This window comes from Marmota flaviventris, chromosome 4 (assembly GCF_047511675.1).
Source record: "Marmota flaviventris isolate mMarFla1 chromosome 4, mMarFla1.hap1, whole genome shotgun sequence".
NCBI classification, from domain to species: domain Eukaryota; kingdom Metazoa; phylum Chordata; class Mammalia; order Rodentia; family Sciuridae; genus Marmota; species Marmota flaviventris.
The window spans coordinates 125479024-125503796 of record NC_092501.1 but is presented as its reverse complement, the minus strand read 5'-3'; the positions used below and the strand labels follow the sequence as shown (position 1 = coordinate 125503796).

The window sequence follows — 24773 nt, the reverse complement described above, 5'->3', positions numbered from 1 at the left end:
CTTCCATCCCAGTCCCTCCACCTCACTTTGGTCCACCAACCACCCATTCAGCCACCAGTTCACACACTAATACAGCACCTAACCCACAAGTCACCACATCTCATCACCTGACTCAAACTCCCTTCGGGAGGTCGCTGGGCCGGACGGGATTTTAAGGGTTTATGTTCCTTTTTCTATGCTTGACCTTTCCCAAGTAGAAAAAGAATTGGGAACTTACACTGCAAACTCTGTCTCTTATCTTAAAGGTTTCAATACTTCACTCAAGCCTATAGCCTCACCTTTCATGATCTCTATATGATTCTATTTGCAGAGTATTTGCAATACTCTCCTCCCTGAGGAAAGGAGAAGGGTCTGGGACCAGGCTAGGACGTATGCAGACTAAGTTCATCAGACTAATGCCCACCATCCCTTAGGGGCCCAGGTGGTTCCAGACCAAGACCCCCATTGGGATTATAATGACCTCCAAGACCTGGGACATAGGGATCACCTTATTACCTGTCTGATAGCTGGTCTAAAGGTGGCAGCACAAAAGGCTATTAACTTTGATAAACTCCAGGAAGTCGTCCAGGAGAAAAATGAAAACGCCTCAGCCTTCCTAGACTGACTAACAAAGGCTCTCCTTCAGTACACTAATTTGGACCCTGAATCCCCAGATGGGACGCAACTTCTTATGACCTATTTTTTTCTTACAAAGCTACCCCGACATCCAGGCAAAGCTAAAAAAATTAGAGAGGGGACCCTTGACTCCTCAGACTGAGGTGTTGGCCATGGCCTTCAAGGTCTATCACAACAGAGATGAAAGAGCAAAACGCCAAAAATGCCAGATTTTGGCCCAGGTGTTACAGGGCTCCTTCCAACCTATGGAAAGGGGGAGACAACAACCCCCAAAACGAGGACCCTCTGGGCCCTGCTTCCAACCTATGAAAAGGGGGAGACAACAACCCTCCAACAAGAACCCCCTGGGCCCTGCTTTAAGTGTGGTGATGAAGGACATTGGACTAGAGCTTGCCCTAACCCCAGGACACCGCCCAGACAGTGCCCCAGATGCAGACATCCTGGCCACTGGGGATCCGAATGCCCCAATTCCCAGACGGGAGCTGAGGTCAGTCACCCCGCCAGTGACTTGCTGGGCCTAGCAGCCAAGGATTCACGGGGCCCTGGGTCTTCTGTCCCAACCTATTCAATCACCAAGCAGGAACCCAGGGTGGTTATCCGAGTGGATGGGCATCCCATAAACTTTTTGGTAGACACCGGGGCCACATTCTCGGTTCTGAGAGAGTTTTGGGGAACTACCTATCCCTCTGAATCTCCTATTGTTGTGGTAGGAGGTCAAACCATCATCCCGTGCAGAACTCCTCCCCTCACATGCTCCTTATCTGAGTTCTCCTTTTCACACCATTTTTTGGTTATGCCTCAGTGTCCGGTCCCCTTGTGGGGAAAGAGATATATTATCTTGAAGGCCCCCATAACCTTACCCTTATTGTCCTCCCCTACTTATATCTTCATCATGGCTTTACTCCCCGACGAAGAAGAGACTTTACCCCCTTGTGTCGGGTGTGGAGACCCCAGCGACCACTAGAACACACATTTTCCCCTCCCCTGTAAAATGGTAGATCCAATTGTATGGGATACTGAAACCCCATCCTCTGCAAATCGCTCTCCCATGGAAGTGCATCTTAAAGACCCTAATCACTTCCCAAACCAGGCTTAATATCCGCTGCCAACTGCCAGTCTTAAGGGCCTAAAGCCAATCATTCAGAGCTTACTAAGAAATAATATATCCATTCAATACCCCAATTTTAGCAGTAAAAAAGCCTAATGGAACATACCATTTGGTGCAGGACTTAAGGTTAATAAATTCTTCAACCAGTCCCATACATCCCCTGGTTCCAAACCCTTATACTATCCTTTCCTCCATTCCTGCAAACTCCACCTGTTTTTCAGTTATTGATTTTAAAGATGCCTTCTTTTCGATTCCACTATCTTGACTCTTCCCAAGACATATTTGCCTTCACCTGGACTAATCCAGAAACTAGACATTCCCGACAATTAACCTGGACTGTCCTGCCCCAGGGGTTTCGAGACAGCCCACATATTTTTGGACAAGTCCTCACTGGAGATCTTGAGGATTTTTTCCCTCTATGCCCTGACTCAACCCACCTACAATATGTTGATGAGATCCTCCTCTGCAGTCCCTCATTAGAAACCTCAAAGTCGGACACAGCTACCCTTCTGAATTTTCTTGCTCACCGAGGATATAGGGTTTCTCCGCAAAAGGTGCAGCTCTCTGTCTCTCTCTGAGGTTGTTTACTTAGGGTTCCACATTTCCCCAGGAAAGAAAGCTATCACAACCGATAGAAAAGGCCTTATTGAAAGCCTTCCAATACCAAAAACTAAAGAGGAGATTCTCTCGTTCCTGGGTCTGGCAGGCTATTTTAGGGCATGGGTACCAAATTACTCATTACTTACCAAACCATTATATGATATAGCAAAGGGGAACAAGCATGAGCCCTTGTTACTTTCAGCAGCACCACATTTCAGAAACCTCCAGAAGGCCCTCTTACAAGCACCGGCTCTACACCTGCCAGATGTTAATAGGCCTTTTACTCTCTATGTTCATGAAAACAAAGGGTAAGGCTTGGGGGTGCTGGGACAAATGTATGAGCCCACCTTTGCTCTGGTGGCATACCTTTCAAAACAGTTAGATCCAACTGCCCGGGGATGGGCTCCTTGTCTCCGCGCCCTAGCGGCCTCCTATGTTTTATTAAAGGAATCACAAAAGCTTACCTTTGGAGCCCAAATCACTCTCACCTCCCCTCATCACCTCAAGGACTTGCTACCATACAAAGGACTGCAAACCTTCCCTCCCTGTCGAATTCTCTCTCTCTTGGTCTCTTTCCTCTAAGACTCCTCCGTGTCCTTCCAAACCTGCTCCCCTCTCAACCCGGCAACTCTGTTATCCATTCAGGCTCAAGGTCAAACACAGTCCCCAATACATAAATGCAGGGAAATTCTAGAAAACTTCCTCCCATGCCCAATTAATATCACTGAGGGACCTCTAGACCAACCTGATTATACCTGGTTCACTGATGGCAGCTCCTTTATGCGTGAGGGGATCAGAAAAGCTGGATATGCCATAGTGTCCCTATCACGAGTAATAGAAGCCAATCCCCTGCCTGCAAATACCACCAACCAACAGGCTGAGCTGGTAGCTGCAACGCGAGCCTGAGAATTGGCAGCAGGGAAAAATCTTATACTTTATACTGATTCCAAATATGTTTTCCACATTCTTTTATCTCATGAGGCATTTTGGAAGGAGAGAGGTCTCCTGAACTCAAAAGGGCACCTCTTTAACCAATTCCACATACATCACCCAGCTATTACAAGCCTCCCAGCTTCCTAAAAAACTTGGAGTTGTCCATTGCAGATCACACCAAAATGACTCCTCCCCAGTCACACAGGGGAATTCAAAAGCAGATCAGGCAGCCAGGTCAGCCGCCCTTTCAGACCCCATTGGATCCCTCATTGCCATGGGCTCTCCATTATTACCCAATAACGGAGACCCACCTAAACATGCCCTCTTTACTTACCTCCACTCCATTTTCCACACCAGTCCTCAGACTCTCAAAACCTTTCTCCACTCTTTCTTTACTCTGACTCCCCAGGATAAAGAAGTGATACAGCAAATCACAGCCTCATGCCAGATATGCAAAAGAGTGAATTCCAATACATCTTTAAAACCTGGAACCTTCCCTTCTCATCAGGCTAGGGGCCATATTCCCAGGGCAGATTGGCAAATCGACTTTACCAACATGCCCAGAGTAAAAAATTTCAAATACATACTAGTTTTAATAGACACATTCTTGGGTTGGGTAGAGACCTTCCCCACCTCAAATAAGCGGGCTACCACAGTTGCTAACATCCTCCTAACTGAAGTAATCCCTCAGTTTGGGATGCCCGCTTCAATCCAATCTGAGTTTGTCTCTCAAGTAACCCAGAATGTGGCAAAGACATTGTCCATCCCATGGCACCTTCATTTTCCCTATCGCTCCCAAGCCTCAGGTAAGGTTGAGCAAGCGAACCTCACAATGAAAGACATCATAACAAAACTATCTTTAGACACTCATTTAGATTGGGTTAAACTCCTCCCTCTTGCCCTACTACGCATGAGGGCTTTACCAAAAAAAAAGCCATCCCTTGCTTCCCCCTTTGAGATAATGTATAGTCGTCCCCTTCTCCCCCCAGGAATCTCACCAGAGCCTTGGTCCCTCCCCGACCAATATGCTCTTCCCCTTCTCTTCCTTATACACTATGGAAGCAACAAGATTTGTTGCTTCTGGATCCAGAGAACTCAGCTGCCTCCTTTCCGCTCAAACCAGGAGAATGGGTCTTCCCCAGGGGAAAGATCCCCCCTAACCCCCAAATGGGAAGGGCCATTACAGGTAGTCCTGTGTACACCCAATGCTGCAAAACTCCAACAGGAAGGAAAGAAACTAACTCCCTGGATTCATATTTCTAGGTTAAAACCAGCGACAAGCCCTCCAGAGGACAATCCCACTACAGCTCCCAACCTTGCAGGACCCACACAATTGCCCAGATTTACCTGTGAGATAACCAGATTTACCTGTGAGATAACCAGATAACCTTCTCAAGCTCTGTTTTTCACAGTCACGCACCACCCTTCATCCCATTCCGGAGAAGTACATACATAAGAATGGGCCTCCTGATAGGATCTAGGAACCCACAGCAACACAGTACACCCATACCCTCTTTAGAAATCAGCAATTGGCACAACAATCCTATTGGGACCTCTTTACAAACCCCGTCAGCTGCTGGATTCTCTCGATACTGGGACCTCTAGTTGGTCTTTTTATTCTGTGCCTTCCTTCCTTGCATTTTAAAATTCCTTCAAGGACAAATTAACAAAATCTCTAACCAAACTTTCAATCAGCTCCTCTTCAGGGATTACCAGCTACTTGCCAATGAGCCGGACGACATGAACATCCAGTCATCCCAAGAAACCTCCACCAAGTGCTGAAAGATGAAGATACCGAATGACAACTCCACCAAAGGGCCATCTCTACCATGCCAAAAAAAATAAGCCCTTGGTTTTCAGCTTTATGTTCTAATCTGCCTTCTCCCTGGCATAAGCTTTTTTCTACCAGCCCTACAGACTGGATGACATGCCAGAAATTAATGCTATTTCTTTTCATAGTTGCAGGGCACATTCATGACACAAATGAGAATAGTGATACAATATACCGGAACCTCTGGGATGCTATGAAGACAATTTTTTTTTATAACTTAATTTTATTTTTATGTGGTGCTGAAGATCAAACCCAGCGCCTCACTCAAGCTAGGCAAGCTTTCTACTACTGAGCCACAACCCTTGCCCCTATGAAGACAATTCTAAGAGGAAAGTTCAGCTATGAGTGCCCACATAAAAATTTTTGAAAAATCCCAAATAAACAAGCTAATTATGAATTTTAAGGTCCTTGAAAAGAACAAACCAATTCCAAAACCAGTAGAAGGAAGGAAATAGTTAAAATCAGAGCTGAAATCAATGAACTTGAGAATAAAAAAACAATTCAAAGAATTGATGAAACAAATAGATGACTTTTGAAAAGATAAACAACATTGATAAGACCTTAGCTAAACTATCCAAAAGAAAAAGGGAGAAAAACCAAATTAATACAATTAGAGATGAAAAAGGAGAAATCACCACAGACATCTCAGAAATCCAGCAGACCATTAGGGACTATTTTAAAAACATACACTCCAATAAATTGGAACACCTAGAAGAAATGGACACATTTCTAGACAAATACAATGTGCCAAACAGAATCAAGAGGACTTGAAAACCTACAAAGACCAATAACTTGTAATGAGATACAAGCAGTAATAAAAAAACTTTCCAAAAAGAAAAGCCCAGGGCCAGATGGATTCTCAGCTGAATTCTACCAAAACTTTTAAGAAGAACTAATGCCAATAGAAATAGAAAGGAACAGAATACTTCTAAATTCATTCTATAAAGCCATATCACACTCATACCAAAACCAGATAAGTACACTTCAGGGGAAAAAACTTCAGACCAATATACCTGATGAACTTAGATGCAAAAACATTTAATAAAATATTAGCAAATCATGTTCAACAACATACTAAGATTCCAGAGATGCTGTTTTGGTGTGAACTGATCAATACAATCAATAAGTTACTAATACTGGTTGTGTAAAGCAATTGCTGTGGTAAAACTACTTGATCACTCTTTGCTGGAGTAGCAAGAATGGAGTCACTATGGCTATATGAACAAACAGGTGTGACGGTAGGAACTCCATCTCAGCTATTCTAGACCCCACTTTAGTTTTTCTGTTATTGCCCTGTGAAGAGACAGCTGCAGGACCCATTTCTAAGAAAACAAAATGAAAGCCATTTTCTGCTAAATTCAAAAAAACATTGTTTTCTGTACTTTGTACCCCACAAAATGTACTCAACCCAGGATATGGTAGTCTTGGTGACCCAAGATTTTAGTAGATTCTCGCCCCCACTAACCACCTACTCAAACCCAGGATATGGTTGTCTTAACACCTGCTTAAACCCAAGATGCAGTTGTCTTGAGTTGCTCTGCTAACTGCTGTTTTAGCTTCTATGACTGACTTGCTTGCATGATGCTAAGGAAAAGTCCCTGAGCTGTGGTTTTCATCCTTAAATTCCCAAGAAATTTGCTGTTCTCCCACAGAGTAAGGCCACAAAATTGCTGTTCTCCCATAGAGCTTCAGTCTCTAAGGGAAGCAGTCCTTGGCCAGGTAATAAAGCTCTCTAATTTGTTTCAAATTCAAGTCTTTGAGAGCTTTCTGAGCAGTCTCCCTATAACAATGCAAGGATGGTTCAATATACCAAAATAAATAAATATAATTCAGTAATCTCAATAGATGCAGGCCTTCAACAAAATTCAGCTACCATTCATTAAAAAAAAAATGAAGAAACAGTGACAGAAGAAGCCTACCTCAACATCTCAAAGGCTGTATATGAAAAACCCACAGCAAACCTCTTTGTAAATGGGGGAAAACTTAAAACATTTCCTTTAAAATATCTGTGCCAAGACAAAGATATCTATTCTCACCACTCCTGTTTAATATAGTGCTAGAAATTCTAGCCAGAGAAATTAGGCAAGGGAAGGAAATAAAAGGTATAAAAAATAGAAAAGGAAGAAGTCAAATGATCACTGTTTGCAGATGATATGATCCTGTACTTAGAAGATCCAAAAAATTCCATCAAAAAGACTTCTAGAGCTAATAAATTTGGCAAAGTAGCAGGTTACAAAATTAACATACAAAAATCAATAGCTCTCCTATATACCAACAATGAATCCACTGAGAAAGAAATCAGGAATAAATTCCATTTACAACAGCCTCAAACAAACAAACAAATACCTAGGAATAAATCTAACCAAGGAGGTGAAAGACCTCTACAATGAAAACTATATAACACTGAAGAAAAAAATTAAGACTTCAGAAATGAAAAGATTTCCCATATTCATGGATAAGCAGAATTAATAATGTTAAAATGGCCATACTACCAATACAGATTTAATACAATTCCCATCAAAACACCAATGACATTCTTTACAGAATTAGGGGGGGGGGGGGGGAGTCCTAAAGCTCATTTGGAAGAATAAAAGACTCAGAATAGCCAAAGCAATTTTAAGTCAAAAAGAAAAAAAATCAATGCTAGAAAAAAAAATAAAAATAAAAAAGCAATGCTGGAGGCGTCACAATACCTGACTTCAAATTACAATAAAGCTATAACTGCATAACTATAACTGCATGGTACTGACATAAAAACAGACAGAGACCAATGGCACAGAAGACCCAGAAACAAACCTGTACATCTACAGTCATCTGATCCTTGATAACAGTGCCAAAAACATACCCTGGAAAACAAGACAACCTTTTTAACAAATGGTACTGAGACAACTGGTTATCCATGAGTAAAAGAATGAAAACAGAACCTCATCTCTAACCCTGCACAAAAATCAACTCAAAATGTATCAAAGATCTCAGAATCAGACCAGAAACTATGCAACTCCTAGAAGAAAAGGGAGGGTCAACACTCCAGCTTTTAGATACAGGCAATGACTTTCTCAACAGGACCTCTAAAGCTCAGGATATAATACCAAGAATTAATAAATAGGACAGCATCAAATTAAAAAGCTTTTGCACTGCAAAGAAAACAATTAGGATTGTGAAGAGAACCTACAGAATGGGAAAGGATCTTTGTTAACTACTCTTCTGACAGAGTTAATATCTAAGCATGTATAAAGAGCTCAAAAGACTTTATTAAAAAATCAAATTACCCAATTAATAAATGGGCAAATTAACTAAACAGATACTTCTCAAAAAAAAAAAAAAAACAAAATACAGTAGCAAACAAATACATGAAAAAATGTTCAACATCATTAGCAATTAGGGAAATGCAAATCAAAACTACACTGAGATTTCATCTCACACCAGTCAGAATGGCAATCATCAAGAATACAAATAATAACAAATGCTGGATAAGATATGGAGAAAAGGAACATTCTTATACTGTTGGTGGGACTGTAAATTAGTACAACCACCATGGAAATCAGTATGAGGCTCCTCAAAAGACTAGGCATGAAACCACCATATGACCCAGTTGAACCACTTCTTGGTATTTACCCTGAAGAATTAAACTCATCATACTATTGTGATACATGCATCACAATTCACAATAGCCAAACTATAGAACCAGCCTAGGTAGGTGTCCATCAACGGATGAATGGATAAAGAAAATGGGTATTTATTTATTTATGGGTATTCAGCCATAAATAAAAATGAAATTATGGCATTTTCGGTAAAATGGATGGAACTAGAGAACATCATGGTAAGCAAAATAAGTCACGCTCAGAAGGTTAGGGGTCCTATGTTTCTCTCATATGCAGAAGCTAGAGAGGAAAAAGGAAAACAAAGATGGATATAGATCTCCTAAAAATCAAGAGATCAGTGGAAGAAAGAAACCTCTCTATCCTCAAATTAGTGGAGGGGAAGGAGGAGGGAAGTGCTGAGGAGTGATACTAGTTAAATTATATTGTGTGCATGTATAAATATGTAACAAATTCCATCAATGAGTACAACTATAAAGCACCAATAAAAAAATGTGGTGGGGGATCAGGCAGAGATGACTCTTGTAGACATCTCTCACTGTGATTAGCTTCTAACACTAAAACCAGCTTTCTCAGCTTTCTAAGCTACTATTACATTTGCTTTTTCCTGATCAAACAATTTTCACATAGTCAACTACAGAGGCTCTTGTTAAACATCACCTTCCCCACAAAGTCTTACCTCTTCTGGCCAAACATTAATATTTCCTGCTTCAAAACTCTGATATAGCTGTTACTGTATTTATCCTGTTCTATACCTGTCTAGTGGTATAGAATTAATTAATTAGTTAATTAATTATTCCTATCTAGTGATGAAATTAATTAAATATGTACAAGATAACCCATAAACTTTGAGAAAGCCCAAGAAGAAACTTAATATGTTATAGCAAAGATCAGAACTCAAGATGTTATTTATAATGGTAAATATTAATGTAAAGAAAAAAGTGCTTGGGAGAGGCCTGCCCACCCTGCCACACCATAGCCCTGAGATCCGAAGGTCTGCCCGCCACTGCCACAAAACTGGGATACTGCCACTTCTATCAAGAGACAACAATAAGGACCTGGTAAGACGTCACCAAGGTCCCTATGGGCCTGGCTGCACCAGAGGTTTCTCTACTAGGTGTGCTAACAGTTATCCTGTTGCTGAGGTAACAGGGGGTCTCTCTTGTTTCTCCTACTAACAGCCAACTTCTTATGATTACCCTCTCACTTATCATATAATCTAATACCTCCATATTCTCACATCCTACTTCATAAACATCTCAGCCAAGCCCCCATTCCCCCCTTCTACCATTAGAAACTGTAACTTATTGACTATATAGGAAAAGATAACCGAACTCATTTCTGATTTTAACGACAAATGACAAAACTGTAAATGTAAAAATAGAGGCTAACTGATATATGGCTGCATGATGGATACAATGAGTGCTGTAATATTGATCTCTCCCTTAAAAGTGAGGTATTGGTAACCTATAGGGATGATATAAGACAATATGGCAGAAGCTGTAATACCTCGGATCTACACTGCAAGAGAGAAAGACACAGAGACATGAAAAAACAAGGGAGGAAAGTGACCCAAACAAACCAAGCTACTACAACAATAAAATCCATAGATAGCACAGTAGATGAAATGTCAGAGAAGGACTTCAGAATATACACTACTAAAATGATTTTGGAATTAAAGAACGACCTAAGTGAGCAAATACAGGCAAAAATTGATCACACCAACAAAGAGATAAGAGAGCAAATACAGATTGCAAGAGATTACTTCAAGAGATATACTGAAAAAAAACAAAACAGAAATCCTTGAAATGAAAGAAACAATAAGCCAATTAAAAAACTCAACAGATAGCATCACCAGAAGACTAGACCACTTGGAAGTCAGTACCCCAGACAATGAAGACAAAATATACAATCACAGTGAAGATGGTAAGAAACCACGAATAGAACATCCAAGAATTATGGGACACCATCAAAAGACCAAATTTAAGATTTTGGGGGATAGAGGAAGGTTCAGAGACTCAAACCAAAGGAATGCACAATCTCTTCAATGAAATAATATCAGAAAATTTCCCAAGCACGAAGAATGCATTGGAAAATCAATCTCAAAATACAAGAGGCGTATAGGACACCAAATGTACAAAATTACAACAGATCTACACCAAGACACATTCTAATGAAAATGCCTAGCATACAGAATAAGGATAGAATGTTAAAGACCTCAAGAGAGAACAATCAGATTACCTTAAGGGAAGACCAATTCAGATCTCAGCAGATTTTTCAACCCAGACTCTAAAAACCAGGAGATCCTGGAACAACATATACCAAAACTCTAAAAGATAATGGATGTCAACCAAGAACCTTATATCCACCAAAATTAAGCTTCAAATTTGACGATGAAATAAAAAACTTCCATGATAAACAAAAGCTCAAAGAATTTACAGCAAGAAAACCTACACTACAGAACATTCTTGGCAAAATATTTCATGAGGAAGAAATGAAAAACCATGAATGATAATCTGCAAAGAGAAGAACTACAATAAAGGAAAAGCCAACCAAAGGAGAAACCAAGTCAAGCTAAATACCAAAAATAAGCAAAATGACCAGTAATATAATTCATGTCTCTTTCAACCCTTTTTGATAAATTTTTACACATAAAAATTTTAACTACAATATCATCTAATTTTTCAGGTTTTTGTTTATTTTGTAATTTTAGTTTTCCATTTCTCTTCACAAAGTTACACAAATATTTTCTTTAAAAAGTTTAGCATTTTATGATATATTTTATTATATTATTAATCTGGTATGTGTATACATTGTGTGTGATATAAGATGAGGTATATTTTACTTTCTTATAATTAAAAAACTATTATTCAAGATTCAAGGATGAAAAAGATCAATCAGGGTAAAAATTGTTTAATAAGGTATTTATAAAGGTAAGGGCAAGTTGAAGGAAACCAACAAATTTTGTGAAGCACCTTTCCTTCTGTAGACTTAGAGAGGTAGGTGAAAGAAGAGAGAGCCATTATGAAAACCTTGTTGGAGAAGGTGAACTAAAGTAATTCCCACCAAAAGCATGAAGAAACCAACTCACAGTCTAATAAAATTCTTACAGGGAGGAATAAAGGAACCTCACTCTACTCTTGTATATTCTAAGTTCATCTCTTTGGTGTCCCTTTCTGACAGAATTCAACAAGAAATCACATAACGAGGGAACTTATCATGCAGCCTACAGCATGTCTTACTAAAAGGTGAAAGATGAAGAAGCCAATAAGGCAGCCATTGCCTTACATGAGGCTACTGAGTATTTGAAATGTGTCTAGTCTGAATTGAGACTATGCTATGCATTAAATAGACACTAGAATCCAAAGAATTACTAGGGCAAACAAAATGAACATAAAATATCTTACTAACAATTACTTAATAACAATTAGACATTAGAATCCAAAGAATTACTAGGACAAACAAAATGAACTTGAAATATCTTACAATTATTTTCTTTGCAAATTATGTTGGTAATCCATTGAGTTAAATGAAAATATATTAAAATTAATTTCTCTATTTGTTTAAAAAAAGAAGTAGTAAAGGAGAACAAGGTAACATGCTCTGTATCTTGACTTTAGTAGTATATATCCATATTTATGTAGCCATTTTTTATATTTATATTGTCAAAATTCATATAACTATAAAACTAAATATGGCAAATTGTACCATATATAAATTATATCTCAACAAACATGACTTTAGAAATCTAGTTCATAGGGTGTTTTAACAGTACTGGGCACATACTAACCACCTGATAAATAATGACTATTATGATGATTCATTAAAACAACCAGCATCAGACTGACTCATAATGGGGTAAGAAGGGGGAACTGAGAGGAAGAGACAAACTCTAAATAAGGCAAAGGGGTGGGAGGGGAAGGGAAGGGCATGGGGTAAGAAATTATGGTGGAATGAGATGGACATCATTATCCAAAGTACATGTACGAAGACATGAATGGTTAAGAATATACCTTGTATACAACCAAAGATATGAAAAATTGTGCTGTATATGTATAATATGAATTATAATGCATTCCACTGTCATATATAACAAATCATAATTTTAAAAAAAGAAACTGTGGTATATATACACAATGGAATATTACTCCGCATTAAAAGATAATAAAATTTAAAAAAATAACAGAAAAAAATGCTTGAAATCAGCACGTACTTACATTCACAAATCTGATCAGATAAGAATGCAGATACACTTTGCAAGCAATATGTTACAGTTTAATATCACACAAAGAAAGTTGAAAATGAAATTATGATTTGATGTACGGTTTCATATACTTTACTCCTCTAATTTAAAAAAAAAAAATCTATGTATGATTAAGATATAGGCACAGAAATCACACTGAATACTAATCTTAGCGAAAATGAAATAATCTCAACCTGACAGGTATCTAAGTCAAACCCCACTGTTTTAGGGACTCCTTTAACTAGTACAGAATTAAAACTCGTCAAAGAGAGAACATGGATGGACTTGGGAACCAAAAAAAAAAATTTTTTTTTCACTTTTTTGTTTTGTTTTACTTTGTTTTTGTTTTGGGGGTTTTGTTTTCCTGGTGCTGGGAATTGAACCCATAGTCTCACACTGTGCTAGGTAAGTACTCTACCACTGAGCTACATTTCCAGTCCTAAAATAGAAAGTATTTATCAGCAATTCTTATTTTCTCTCAGAAATAAGATTGTTGGAGAACAAGAACTGGCCAGAAAGAGAAAATATCCAACACATTGACTTCACACTCTGGAAATACATATTTGCAAGTCTGTTTTTTTCTTTGATACAAAGGATTAGAAAAAGAAACATAGCTTGCAAAAGCAATGAGGTTGGAAACAAAAAATATCACAACTACCTTTTTAAAATGAGAACAAATCACTGGCTTTAACTGAGTTCTTCTATGTATTAAAGTCTTTCCAGTAAAAGTTGTCACCAAATTCTAACAACTTTACTGAAAGTTTCAGGCTTTTCAAAACTCTTCAGGCTTCATTAGCATATACCCATGATGCTGTGATTTTTTTCTAATTCTGACTCTAGTTACCCTTGCCTTTAAATTGTATTGCACAATGCAAAACTTACTTCTTTTCTCAAATAAATTTTTGCATCCCTACCCTACTCAAAACTCTCCAAAACAGGCTTATGTATGACCTCAACCTTTATTTATACTATCCTTTTGTTCTAGGGTCTCCTTTGTTTTCCAGGACATATCATTAACATTCATTTTCAGTCTGGCTTTTCTGCCCCTCTCCATATGATATAGTCTATCCATTCATACGAATTCTGTAAGGCAAACACTTATTGGGCATTTACTGTGCTCCCAACACAAACGTATCCTTGCAAGTCCCAACATTTTCTCAAGCTCTTTCTTTCAGTGGGCAAGGGAGACATCCCTAATGACTCTCCTCCACTTAATAGGCAGTTGGAGACAGAAATGCCCGTTTACTCCATCATTTTAAGTCACACTTATAGAGCTGTGAGATAAATCAAACAGACTGAGGCAAGGGTTCCATATTAGTTGAGTAATTACCATATGCCAAACACCATTCTGGGTGTGAAGGCAAAGATCCTGTTCTAAAAAAATGTGGTTTTTCTCTATGTATTTGAGTGTGTATGGTGGCTGAGAACAACAGTGAACACGTTAACAAAGAACCACTTCACACAGTGTGACAACTGCTTATAATACAGGTTTGACCACTAGCAAATCATGAGAGCTGTTAGAGAGATAACAGGAAGGACCACTTTGAGTTAATGGATCCATGTGAAAAAAGTTAAACAAAGCATTAAAAAACCAAAAGTTGCAGGACAATCAAGGTAATACATGCTTGTAATCCCAGCTACTTGGAACGCTTAGATGGGAGGATCATGAGTTCGAGGCCTGTCTGAGCAACACAGTGAGAATTTATCTCAAAAAAAAGAAAGAAAAGAAAGTCCTTACATTTTATTTGAGGTTCAAAGATTTTCACAATCACATTTAAATACACGTAAGTTTTATTAAACTATCCTAAAAAAAAAAAAAAAAGCCCCAAAAGTAAAGCACAAAAAGCGTCCAAAAGCTAATGATGACTGCTGTCTTCACATAAAATATTTACTGATTGTCAGTTTCCTGATACCTAGTTGTGCTTTAAAAGTATAGTTCAAAGGACTGGAGTTGTATCTCAGTGGTAGAGCACTTGCCTTGCAAGTGTGAGTTCAATCTTAGCACCACATAAAAACAAATAAAGGCGGGCTGGGGTTGTGGCTCAGCGGTAGAGCGCTTGCTCAATCCTCAGCACCACATAAAAATAAATAAATAAAATGAAGGTATTGTGCCCAACTACAACTAAAAAAAAATAAAATTAAAAAAATAAGGCATTGAGTCAATCTACAACTAAAAAAAAAAATTAAAAACAAAAAGTATATTCCAAAGTACTCTCCTCTCCCTCGTGAGTTCAGAGCTTTCCCAGCTCTTGATCACTCCATAAGGACCATCAACCTACAGATCAGAACCAGTTTTACGTTCTGGACGAGAAAACTGCACAGAAAAAGAAAGACACTAACACACAAACTCAACTACAATCTGTTACACCAAGAGAAGTGCAACGAATTTGTTCTGGGGGGTAAAATGCTTGGCTCAAATCAGGGGACACCGGGACTGGGCCCTAGGAAAGCCAGGTCGTGGGAAAAAGAAATCTATTTCAAACAAATTCAGACTAGTAATTGAATGACACTTGGAGTTCCTAGACTAAGGTCCTCATCTGTAAACCGGCGTAACAATAACTCCCGCCTCTCAAAACATGAGACGCTCTGAGGAGATGGCTGTTCAAGAACTTTAAGAGGCGCACGGACCCGGACGGTCTCAAGTTTCTTAAACTACTTCTCCCAGGAGGAGCGCAGGTAGGAGACTAGCCAACATTATTACCTTGACCAGCCACACGCCCGTGTTCTGCTTGGCGCCGGTTAAGTCGAGTTCCCCGCGCTCGGCCATAGGTCTGTCGCGGGTGAAAGCGAGCGGGCTGAAGCAGCGACCTGGGGAGCTGGAGCTGCGGGGCAAGTGTGGAAGCAAAGGGCGAAAAGCGGTAGAAAGTAGAAGGAGAGAAGCCGGGGTCCCTCTCTTACTAGGATACCAGGAACCCGGAGAAAGGAACACGCCGCTGGGAACCGGAAACCGCGCCTGCGCACTGCTACGTCAGTACGGCGCGCTGCTGTGAACAAACTTCATGCTCCCGCAATTTCTTAGGTGGGCGTGGCTGCTGGCGGTGTGCTTTTGGGTGATTTAAAAGTAGCGTAGAAAAAGCCAAAACGTCTGCAATGCATTTAAAGACAAGTTCTGCATAAATTAAGAAAAATAATGTCAAAACGGAAAAATGGGGTTCAAAGAGACAAAAATCCGAGCCAAAGAGAGCGAAAGTCTGAATGACAGGATGGTGGTAATAGATTGGCACTCCTGTCAAACTCATGAAGCACAAATCCACACTGGGTCGACGGAGTAACCCTGGATATATTGAAAACCTGCACTTATAAACCTGAAAAGAAAGTGGTGTCTCAACTCAGCGGCTGCCCCCAAGCTCTTCTGATTGAGCAAGAAGAGCACATCTCTTTCAAACTCCAAAATCTGGATGCCATATAATTGGATCTGTAACAATACAACATGAAAGAGAGGAAACTGATTATTTAACTTCGTGCTTAAGCCTTTTCTTCTTTCTCCTCTTCCCTCTAAAATAAAAGTCAAACTTCTGTTTCAACTGAGCCCTCTCAGTTTGGTCCCTTTGTATTCACTGTGCTGCACATACAACCGCACCAAATCCATCCATCTCTCTGAACTCATCAGGATCTTTCTCAGTCACTTCAGATCTGGGCAGAGTGCTCTGCAGAGGTCTCCCTTTCCCTCCAATGAACTGTCTCATCCTTTCCCTCACTCTCATCCTTCTCCTTTGGTTGATAAACTTCTACTTTTGACTAATGAAAATGTTACTAATGCAAATGTTACTTCCTATGAGACCTTTTATCAACTCTCCCAAAAGAAGTTCAATAGCATATTGCACTGTAAACATATGCATGTCTACCTTTGTCTTCTAGACTATGAACTCCTCCTAGGCAGAAATACTGCTTTCCACCACCACCACCCAGCTTTATTGAGTCATAAGTGATGAATAAGAAATAGTGCTTTGTGTACAACCAGAGATATGAAAAATTGGGCTCTATATGTGTAATATGAGTTGTAATGAATTCTGCTGTCATATATAAAAAACTAAAATTTAAAAAATAGTGCTTTATTCATTTCATATGTGGAAGGGCTAGCACAGTGTTTAACTATTGTCAGATTTCAGTAGACTTTGGTTGAATGAACATTCACTGGAAAGAAACAAACAGTAAAGTATTGTAAAAATGGCAAGTAATTTATTCAATCACACATGAGAGCCATACACAAAATTTTAAAAATTCTATTTCTGTGCTGCATAGGGCCAAGAAAAGCTGTCAGATCTTTGAGATTGATGGCAAAAATAATAAGAAAAATGAGAGGGACCTGAAAAGGAAGATTGCATTCTTGTGTAACAGCTTGAAAAGGCCCTAAAATTTATAAAGAGCAAGCAGATGAAGGGAACTGCTTTAAATTTTTATCAAGTAAAAAATATAAATTAAAATGTAAGGCCATGAGAGAAGGGAAGTAAAGTAGCCTAGAATACCCTAGGATTGAACTTTAAAGTAAAAGATTGTGAACTTGACCTTTATCTATGGATCATGCAAGGCCTTAAAATGTGAGTATGTGGGGATGAGAGATTGGGAGAGAAAAACCCACTAAAGAAGAAGCTATTGAAGAAAGAAATAAGTAAAGATTTGAAAATGATTATACAGAAAAAAAGGAAATAAATAACAATTTATTCAGCACCTCATCCTTGTATACTGTTGGACAAAGAACAATCTTCCCCTATCTATCTGTCCTTTCTTCTTCTCCTTCTGGTTTGAGAAGGGATGTTTACAAAGCTGTGAGAGAAAAGGAAGACATGACCTCTGTGAGCCAGATTGGCAAATTTATTCTGGAGATCCAGAAAATGATAGACATTACAGCCGGATCTTTCACCTAGCTAAGACCTATTTTATGCCAGACATTTGACTAGGTGTTCTATGCATATCATCTCATTTATTCCTTGTAAGAATTCACTAGGGTAGGTATTATTATTCCTCAATATAGCCCCATAATTATTAAAGTATCAACTTCCAAGAACCGAGATCATGTCCTAGTTTTCTGCACAGTGGAGTATGGTATCCAAAAGTCAGTATCTAAGAAAGGTACTTTCAAATTCCTTACTCTCCCACATGATTGACTACTCAAGTTCTTATCAAGTCTTTTAAAGCACAAATGCAATTCTAGGAGGCAGGGCCCAAAATTCACTGCTGGCTACAACTTTTCCAATAAGTCTAATAGTGCTTAGACCAAGCTGCAACTCCATCTTTAAGACTTCAAACCTTAAGGCAGCCCTCTCTGCATACTAGACCCTGTTTTGTGGGTCTCTAGACTAACTGCAACAGAAACAGATCCCAACCACTACCAAACATGCTCCATTTTTAAAAGAGTATTCTCGGGGGCTGGGGATGTGGCTCAAGTGGTAGCGCGCTCGCCTGGCATGCGTGCGGCCCGGGTTCGATCCTCAGCACCACATACAAACAAAGATGTTGTGTCTGCCAAGAACTAAAAAATAAAAATTAAAAAAAAAACCAATTAAAGACTTCAATTTAAAAAAAAAAAAAATAAAATAAAAGAGTATTCTCTGTGTCTAGTACCTCCTGCCTGCATTAGCATTCTCTGAGGAATGTCCTAAAAATGTAGACCTGAGCCATTATCCAGGTAAACAAAATCAGAATTTCCAGAAATGGGTCTGAAAATTGTTATCTTAGCAAGGTTCCCAATTATTTCTTAGGCACATCAAAATCTGACAATCATTATTCTAATCCTGCATCAATAGAGTTTATTCTGATGGAGCCAGCATCAAAGTTCTGAAGCATGAAAAGAAAGCTTACTAGAAATTTGACTTACAGCTAGAATTTCCCCATGTCTTGTAAATTCAGAACTCTACAATTCTATGAGATAGCCATTGGAGTAGAAGCAGCAACACTACTAGAAGATATGTTACAAGTGAGTTGTGGGAATTTGAATGACATGTTCACAGCACATGTAGACTAGAAGGAGAGTTTTAAATTTGTGTATTAAATAATCACATTAACTTTTTTGTGTGGTACTGGAGATTGAACCCAATGACACTCTACACTGAGCTACATTCTCAGCTCTTTTCATTTTTTATTTTGAGACTAAATTGCCCAGGCTTGTATTGAACTTGTGATCCTCTGGAGTTTCTGGGCCTACAGGCATGCACCACTGTGCCCATCTCAGATTTACATTTTTAAAAGATCCTTCTAGTTGGTTTGGAGAAAATGTATTGGGGGGAACTGGAATGGAAGCCAAGAAGCCAAGTGAGGTATTTATTGCACTAATCCAAGTGGGAGGGGACAATGGTTTGGATTAGGGAAACAGGATTAGAGATCAAGAGAAGCAGATGAATCCAGAGCATATCAGAGATAGATTTAGGAGGTAGAATTGATAAAACTTTGTGATTCTTAGCTGTAGCAAAATAGTACCAACTACCAAGTGATAACTCAGTGCAATAAAACAAAACATACACATACAACAACATGGCTCCTTCTGGGGGACCAGACAGGTCTCTGCATATATTTGCCTGATGGATGACATGATTCTGTTGAATTACTTTTGTAAATGCCTTGTGTCTGATCAAACATATGGCTGCTGTGTCCTGCAAGAAACCTTCACTCTCAGTAAGTCAGTTTAATTGCCCATTAGGGATTACTGTAGGCATAAGTGTTAAATAAAGCATGAGAAAATTTAATTTATCATTGCTGTAATGAAATCCAATTTGTTTTTGTGTATAGTTTATCAAAAACATTTAAATTATACTTTATATATTAAATAAAATTATAGTTAGAAAATAGCACTAATCAAAATGCCCAGATAAAATTCACAAATAACAGTAAGTCCTAAAATACCACATTAAACAGATGGATCCTCACTACTGTTCAGATTTCAAAGCCAGAAAAGCCACGCGGGCGGAATATCAATGAGGAATTATGTCCACTATTCTCCTAAGGGCAAAAAGCTCCCGTTTTGATGGATAAGACTTTCTACCTAAATACACAAACATCAGGGGCAGGAAAGTTTTCTCATCCAGAGTTAGGCGAAAATATTAGATAAATATCAGTGGGTGGTAGCCAGGAAAGTTCAATTTATAAAAGCAGAGCTCTTGCCTTATTTCTGTCGGCAAAATTTTCACTTTGCTCTGTGTAAACAACTCAGCTGACATGGCAGCTCTGCTGTACAACGTTGTTGAGGGTGTGGGGACTTTCCATCTTCTATTTCATCATCTCTGGTGTGTTGTCCTGTCTACACAGTAGGCCACAATGCCTGCATTTTCCAGCCAGAAGAAAAGAAGGGGAAAAGCAAAAAAGACTGTTCATCACCTTGGTCAAAGCTTTAAAAAAAAAAAAAAAAAAAAAAATATATATATATATATATATATATATATATATACACACACACACACACACACACATATATATATACATACCCACACACATACCCACACACATATATATATGCACACACATACATATATGTACATACACTGTATATATCGATATATATTATAAATATATATGCATTTGTATATATACAAACACAATTATAGTCTGTTTAGATTGAGATCCAAACAAGGGCCATACAATTTGATTGATTTTTATGTCTCTTGGTTCTATTCCCTTCTCCACTACCTTCTCTCCTTCCCCCTCCTGTTCCTTACCTCCTCCTCTCTATCCTTTGCTCTTCCCCATTGTTGAAGAAACTAGATTATTCGTCCTGTACAGCTTTTTACATTCTGGGTTTTTCTGATTGATTCCCTAAGGTCTCATGTTTGATGTTACTTTCTTCCTTCCTTGTATTTTCTAAACATATGAGTTAGATTTCCAGGCATGATCAAACTCAGGTCTGATTTCAGTGGGGAAAAAAACAATTTACTCATGTGTGGCCTTGTGCACTTCCAGCATGAGGCACATAACCTCCTTCGTTCTTTCTGTGATACAAGCAGTCATTAATAAGCATTGACCAGACCTAGTAATTCATTAGAGGTTGTAAAGTTGTTATTACTTCTCTGGAGAAATTTTCTCGTCATTGTTCCCATGAGATATAGCATAAAAACTTATGTGAAGGCATGCATGAGAGACTTTCATCATGTGAAGGCTGGGTAGTTGGTCAATGTGTACTTGGATTCAAAAATGCATCTGAAAAGACTGGGATTGTGGCTCAGTGGTAGAGTGCTCCCCTAGTATGTGCGAGGCCCTGGGTTCAATCCTCAGCACCACATAAAAATAAATAAATAAAGATATTGTGTCCAATTACAATTAAGAAATAAATATTAAAAAAAATGCATCCTGATCCCTGAAAGAATACCCCAGGGACATCAGCTCTCAATTCATTTGTAATGCTCTGATGCCCATGTTCACATCTTCTTTATCCCTTCATTCCAAAACTAGAGTCTTCTTTGTTTTGATTTTCCCAAAAATTGCTTGATCATTCATCAAGAAAAACTTCCATGGCCCATTATTACAATTGAAGCTCCCAAATTCCCATGTGGTTGATAGTCTAATTGTTTTTATTCTTACAAAATGGATTTCTGTTGCCTTGCCTACAAGAAAATAGCATCCAGACAAAAAGGCACCATCTTTTTTATTCAACTACTTGAATGCTAGGCTAGAAGAATTCAAGTACCAGCTAGATGGTTTGCTTGGATACACATTCAACTCCATGGACATAGATAACTCACAGGCTGGCCACTAAGTGGAAATAATCTGGGATGGTCACAAGTCTGCTGTATAACTACCTGTCCCATGTTGACACATTCCTATAATGTCTCAGGACCAGTAAATTCACATTATACTTGCGAGAACAGAACTGATCAGATAGAATGACTCCTGAGAGGAGACAGTGATTAGTAATGTTTCTGCTCCATTGCTATTTATTTTTATGGCTTCAAGGCTCAGACACAACTATAGTAGGAAAGAAAGCCATTAGTAGTTACTTTCATTTTACATTCCTTTGTTCCTATGTGCCCCTCATTAATAAGATAATAAGAATTTGCCTATTTCCCAAATCCAGAGAGTGTTATATAAATCACATTTTAAATTGATTTTTGTTATATTGATTCTTTTACAATTCCTTGCAGCTTTCCAAGACCTTCAGCAATGAAAGCTATGTTGTGAAAAGAATGCTAATTGCTTTCCCTGGGGTCAAGCATCTTCTTTGTAAATCATAAATCCACTAGCTACTAAGAAACCAGATGAAGAATTGGAATTGACCATTAGTCTTACAAAAGTTATAATTGAGAGTTGTTTTTTTTTTTATTTAACTCAATTGCAGATTTGTTTTCAATAGATTTTTCTCCTCTCTTAACATCTTCTAAATGAAATAATTACTGTGACTCTTTAGACTCAGCTTATTCATTATCTTTTCTAAACTTTATGAGGCTTCCTCTCATTATCTTTTCTCAACCTAAAATGTAGGTCACCAGTAGTTTTTCCAAAGTACACCTAAAATTCTGATTTTCTGCATTGGTTGTGGTACTGGGTTTGGCAGGTGGTAAAGAGACAAATGCTAGAATAAAACTTCCTCTCTGTATCAAACAGATTTAACCAATATCCTCTTATGTGAAGAAGCGGACTAGGGTGAATATGTTGCACCTGCCATAGAACTACTTGAATACAGATGAGCTCTCTATGTGTTATTTTAATTCTACCAAGCAAGAAAAATGGAGACTATAATTCTGTACTTGCTGGCAGAATGATACAACAAGCCACTATTAGACTTGAGTTAATGCCCGTCTTCCTGGACAACTGCCACTACCATTGGTGTGTCTATCAGGTGACTTGCCCCAATTCCCTGATCACTTCTTCCTTCAAAATGTGAAGCCTAGTTTCTCTCCTCTTGATGGATGTCAGACCTTGTGACTCACTTCAAACACAGAATGTGGTGCAGGTGATGTCACATGAATCCCATGGCTAGATGGCAACAAGAGTAACTTTCCATCCAATTCCCTCCCTCTCATAAAGAGGTAATTTTTAACTCGGTCTGTTGCTATGGATAGATCACTCCAGACCTGAAGATTGGAGTGTCTCAGAAGGGTGGTTTTACACAGAGTACTCTTGTCCAGTGGCTCTGGGGTTCCATTCTGAATCTTAGGTCCAGTTAACCACTTTGGACCCTTCTAGAGATGCAGCTTTTCATAAAGCTCACATAACTAATAAAGGCTCTCTCTGTCAACACGTGGGAGTAACACCTCTCTGCACTCTTAGAAATCTCTTCTTAGAACTCAAGAGGCAAACATACCTATGAAAGTAAATGTACTCCCTCTAGGAGTATCTGCCCAGAGAGGTCTAAATCAGCCAAAGTTCTGTTGGGAGTGAAAGAAATGACAATTTCATAAATGGAAGCAGATTAAGAACTCTCTTTTTTAAATGCCTCTTGGCAACTAAAGTCTGTTCATTTGGTATACAGTCCCCAAATCCTCATTTGCAACGCCAATCGTAACAATCCAATTTTTAAATCACGACTTTAATGAATAAAACAAAACAGCTGCTACATAGGAAAACCCAATTATGTACGTTTTAACATGGAAATACTTATAAGAAATTTGAAGGCTGGGGTTGTGGCTCAGTGGCAGAGCGCTTTCCTAGCACCTGCAAGGCCCTGGGTTCAATCCCCAGAACCACATAAACAAAAATAAATAAAATGAAGGTATTTGAAGAAGAAGAAATTTGAAATGTCTGTTTTGGAAACTTGAAGTTCAAAGTGTGGTCCTGGACTAATAATACAGAGTCAACTTTGTGCTTTGTTAAAAACGCAGAATTTAGATCCCTATCCCAGACTCACTATATTGGAATCTGCATTTTAACATCCCCAGGTGATTCCTGTGTATATGGAAATTCAAGAAGCCTGGTTTAGAATTCTAGCTCCCCCAATTTCCTGTGAAACTGTAGGTAGATCATTCATCCTTCTGACTTCAGATTTCCCATCTGTAAAGTAGGAAAGAGTAACATGGTTAATTCATATATTCTCATTTCATAAATATTTATTGAATATTCATTGCACTGGCAATGGACCAATGAACAAAATAAAACAAATTTTCTATTCTCTTCCAGCTTTAAAGTTTTATTTTTCTTAATCTGACTTCACGACAGATTGAATTATTTTTCTCTGGCCTTTTTTTTTTTTTACAATAGTAGTTATAGAATCTTGTGACTTTGCAGATGAAGACAGATATCAGAGAGAGTAGGAGAAACATTTCCTCAAGATCAGAAACCTACTTACTTAAAATTGGAGTAAAAGAATATACACATACATTAAACACCCACTGCCACCCCCGTCAGCTTGCTACAGATCCCCCTCCGTAAGGATTCAGAGATTCTCTGACTTGACTTTCAAAATTGCTCCACAAATCACTGGGAAATTTCACAGTATTTTAGAAACAGTGAGATTCTGACAGCATGTCAAGCATCGGCTGGGTATCTTCCAAATTATATCTCTAACAATAGCCCTCAGGGAAAGCTAGAAAAATGGTACAAGTCCATCCATAATTGTGAAGCTAAAACTTGCTGCTATTTGCCACCAGCCATGGAACTAGAAATGTTTTTATCTTTTAAGTTCCATTAATAGGGCCTTGGACAGGAAAAAAGAAAATGGGGAGGGAAACAAAAGAAAGAAGGAAGATAAAGCAAGAAATGGAGGAACAGACACCAGTAGGGCTAACCTCCTTTCCTATTCAGAAGCACCAGGTCTCCCAAGCAGACTGTCTTTGGTCTAGCTCCTTCAGTTAGCAGCCAGGAAAAAAAAAAAAAAGAAAAAAGAAAAGAAAAGTTAAAGCTATTATTTTAAAATGTCATTTCCTTTCCTTCAGAGGATAGATTTCTAAAGCAACTCTTTTCAAAGGCTAAAGGAAAAATTGATTT

At 38.6% G+C, this 24773-nt stretch overlaps 1 protein-coding gene across 1 annotated transcript in view; it reads right to left on the bottom strand.

Annotated features, from left to right (window-relative positions):
- Positions 1 to 15876, bottom strand: part of Gtf2f2 (general transcription factor IIF subunit 2) — a 150637-nt gene extending 134761 nt beyond the window's left edge. Inside the window, exon 1 of the mRNA XM_027928969.2 lies at positions 15631 to 15876. Coding sequence (XP_027784770.1) covers positions 15631 to 15696 — 66 coding nt within the window. The 5' untranslated portion in view covers positions 15697 to 15876. The remainder of the gene's footprint in view (positions 1 to 15630) is intronic.
- Positions 15877 to 24773: the final 8897 nt, after the last annotated feature.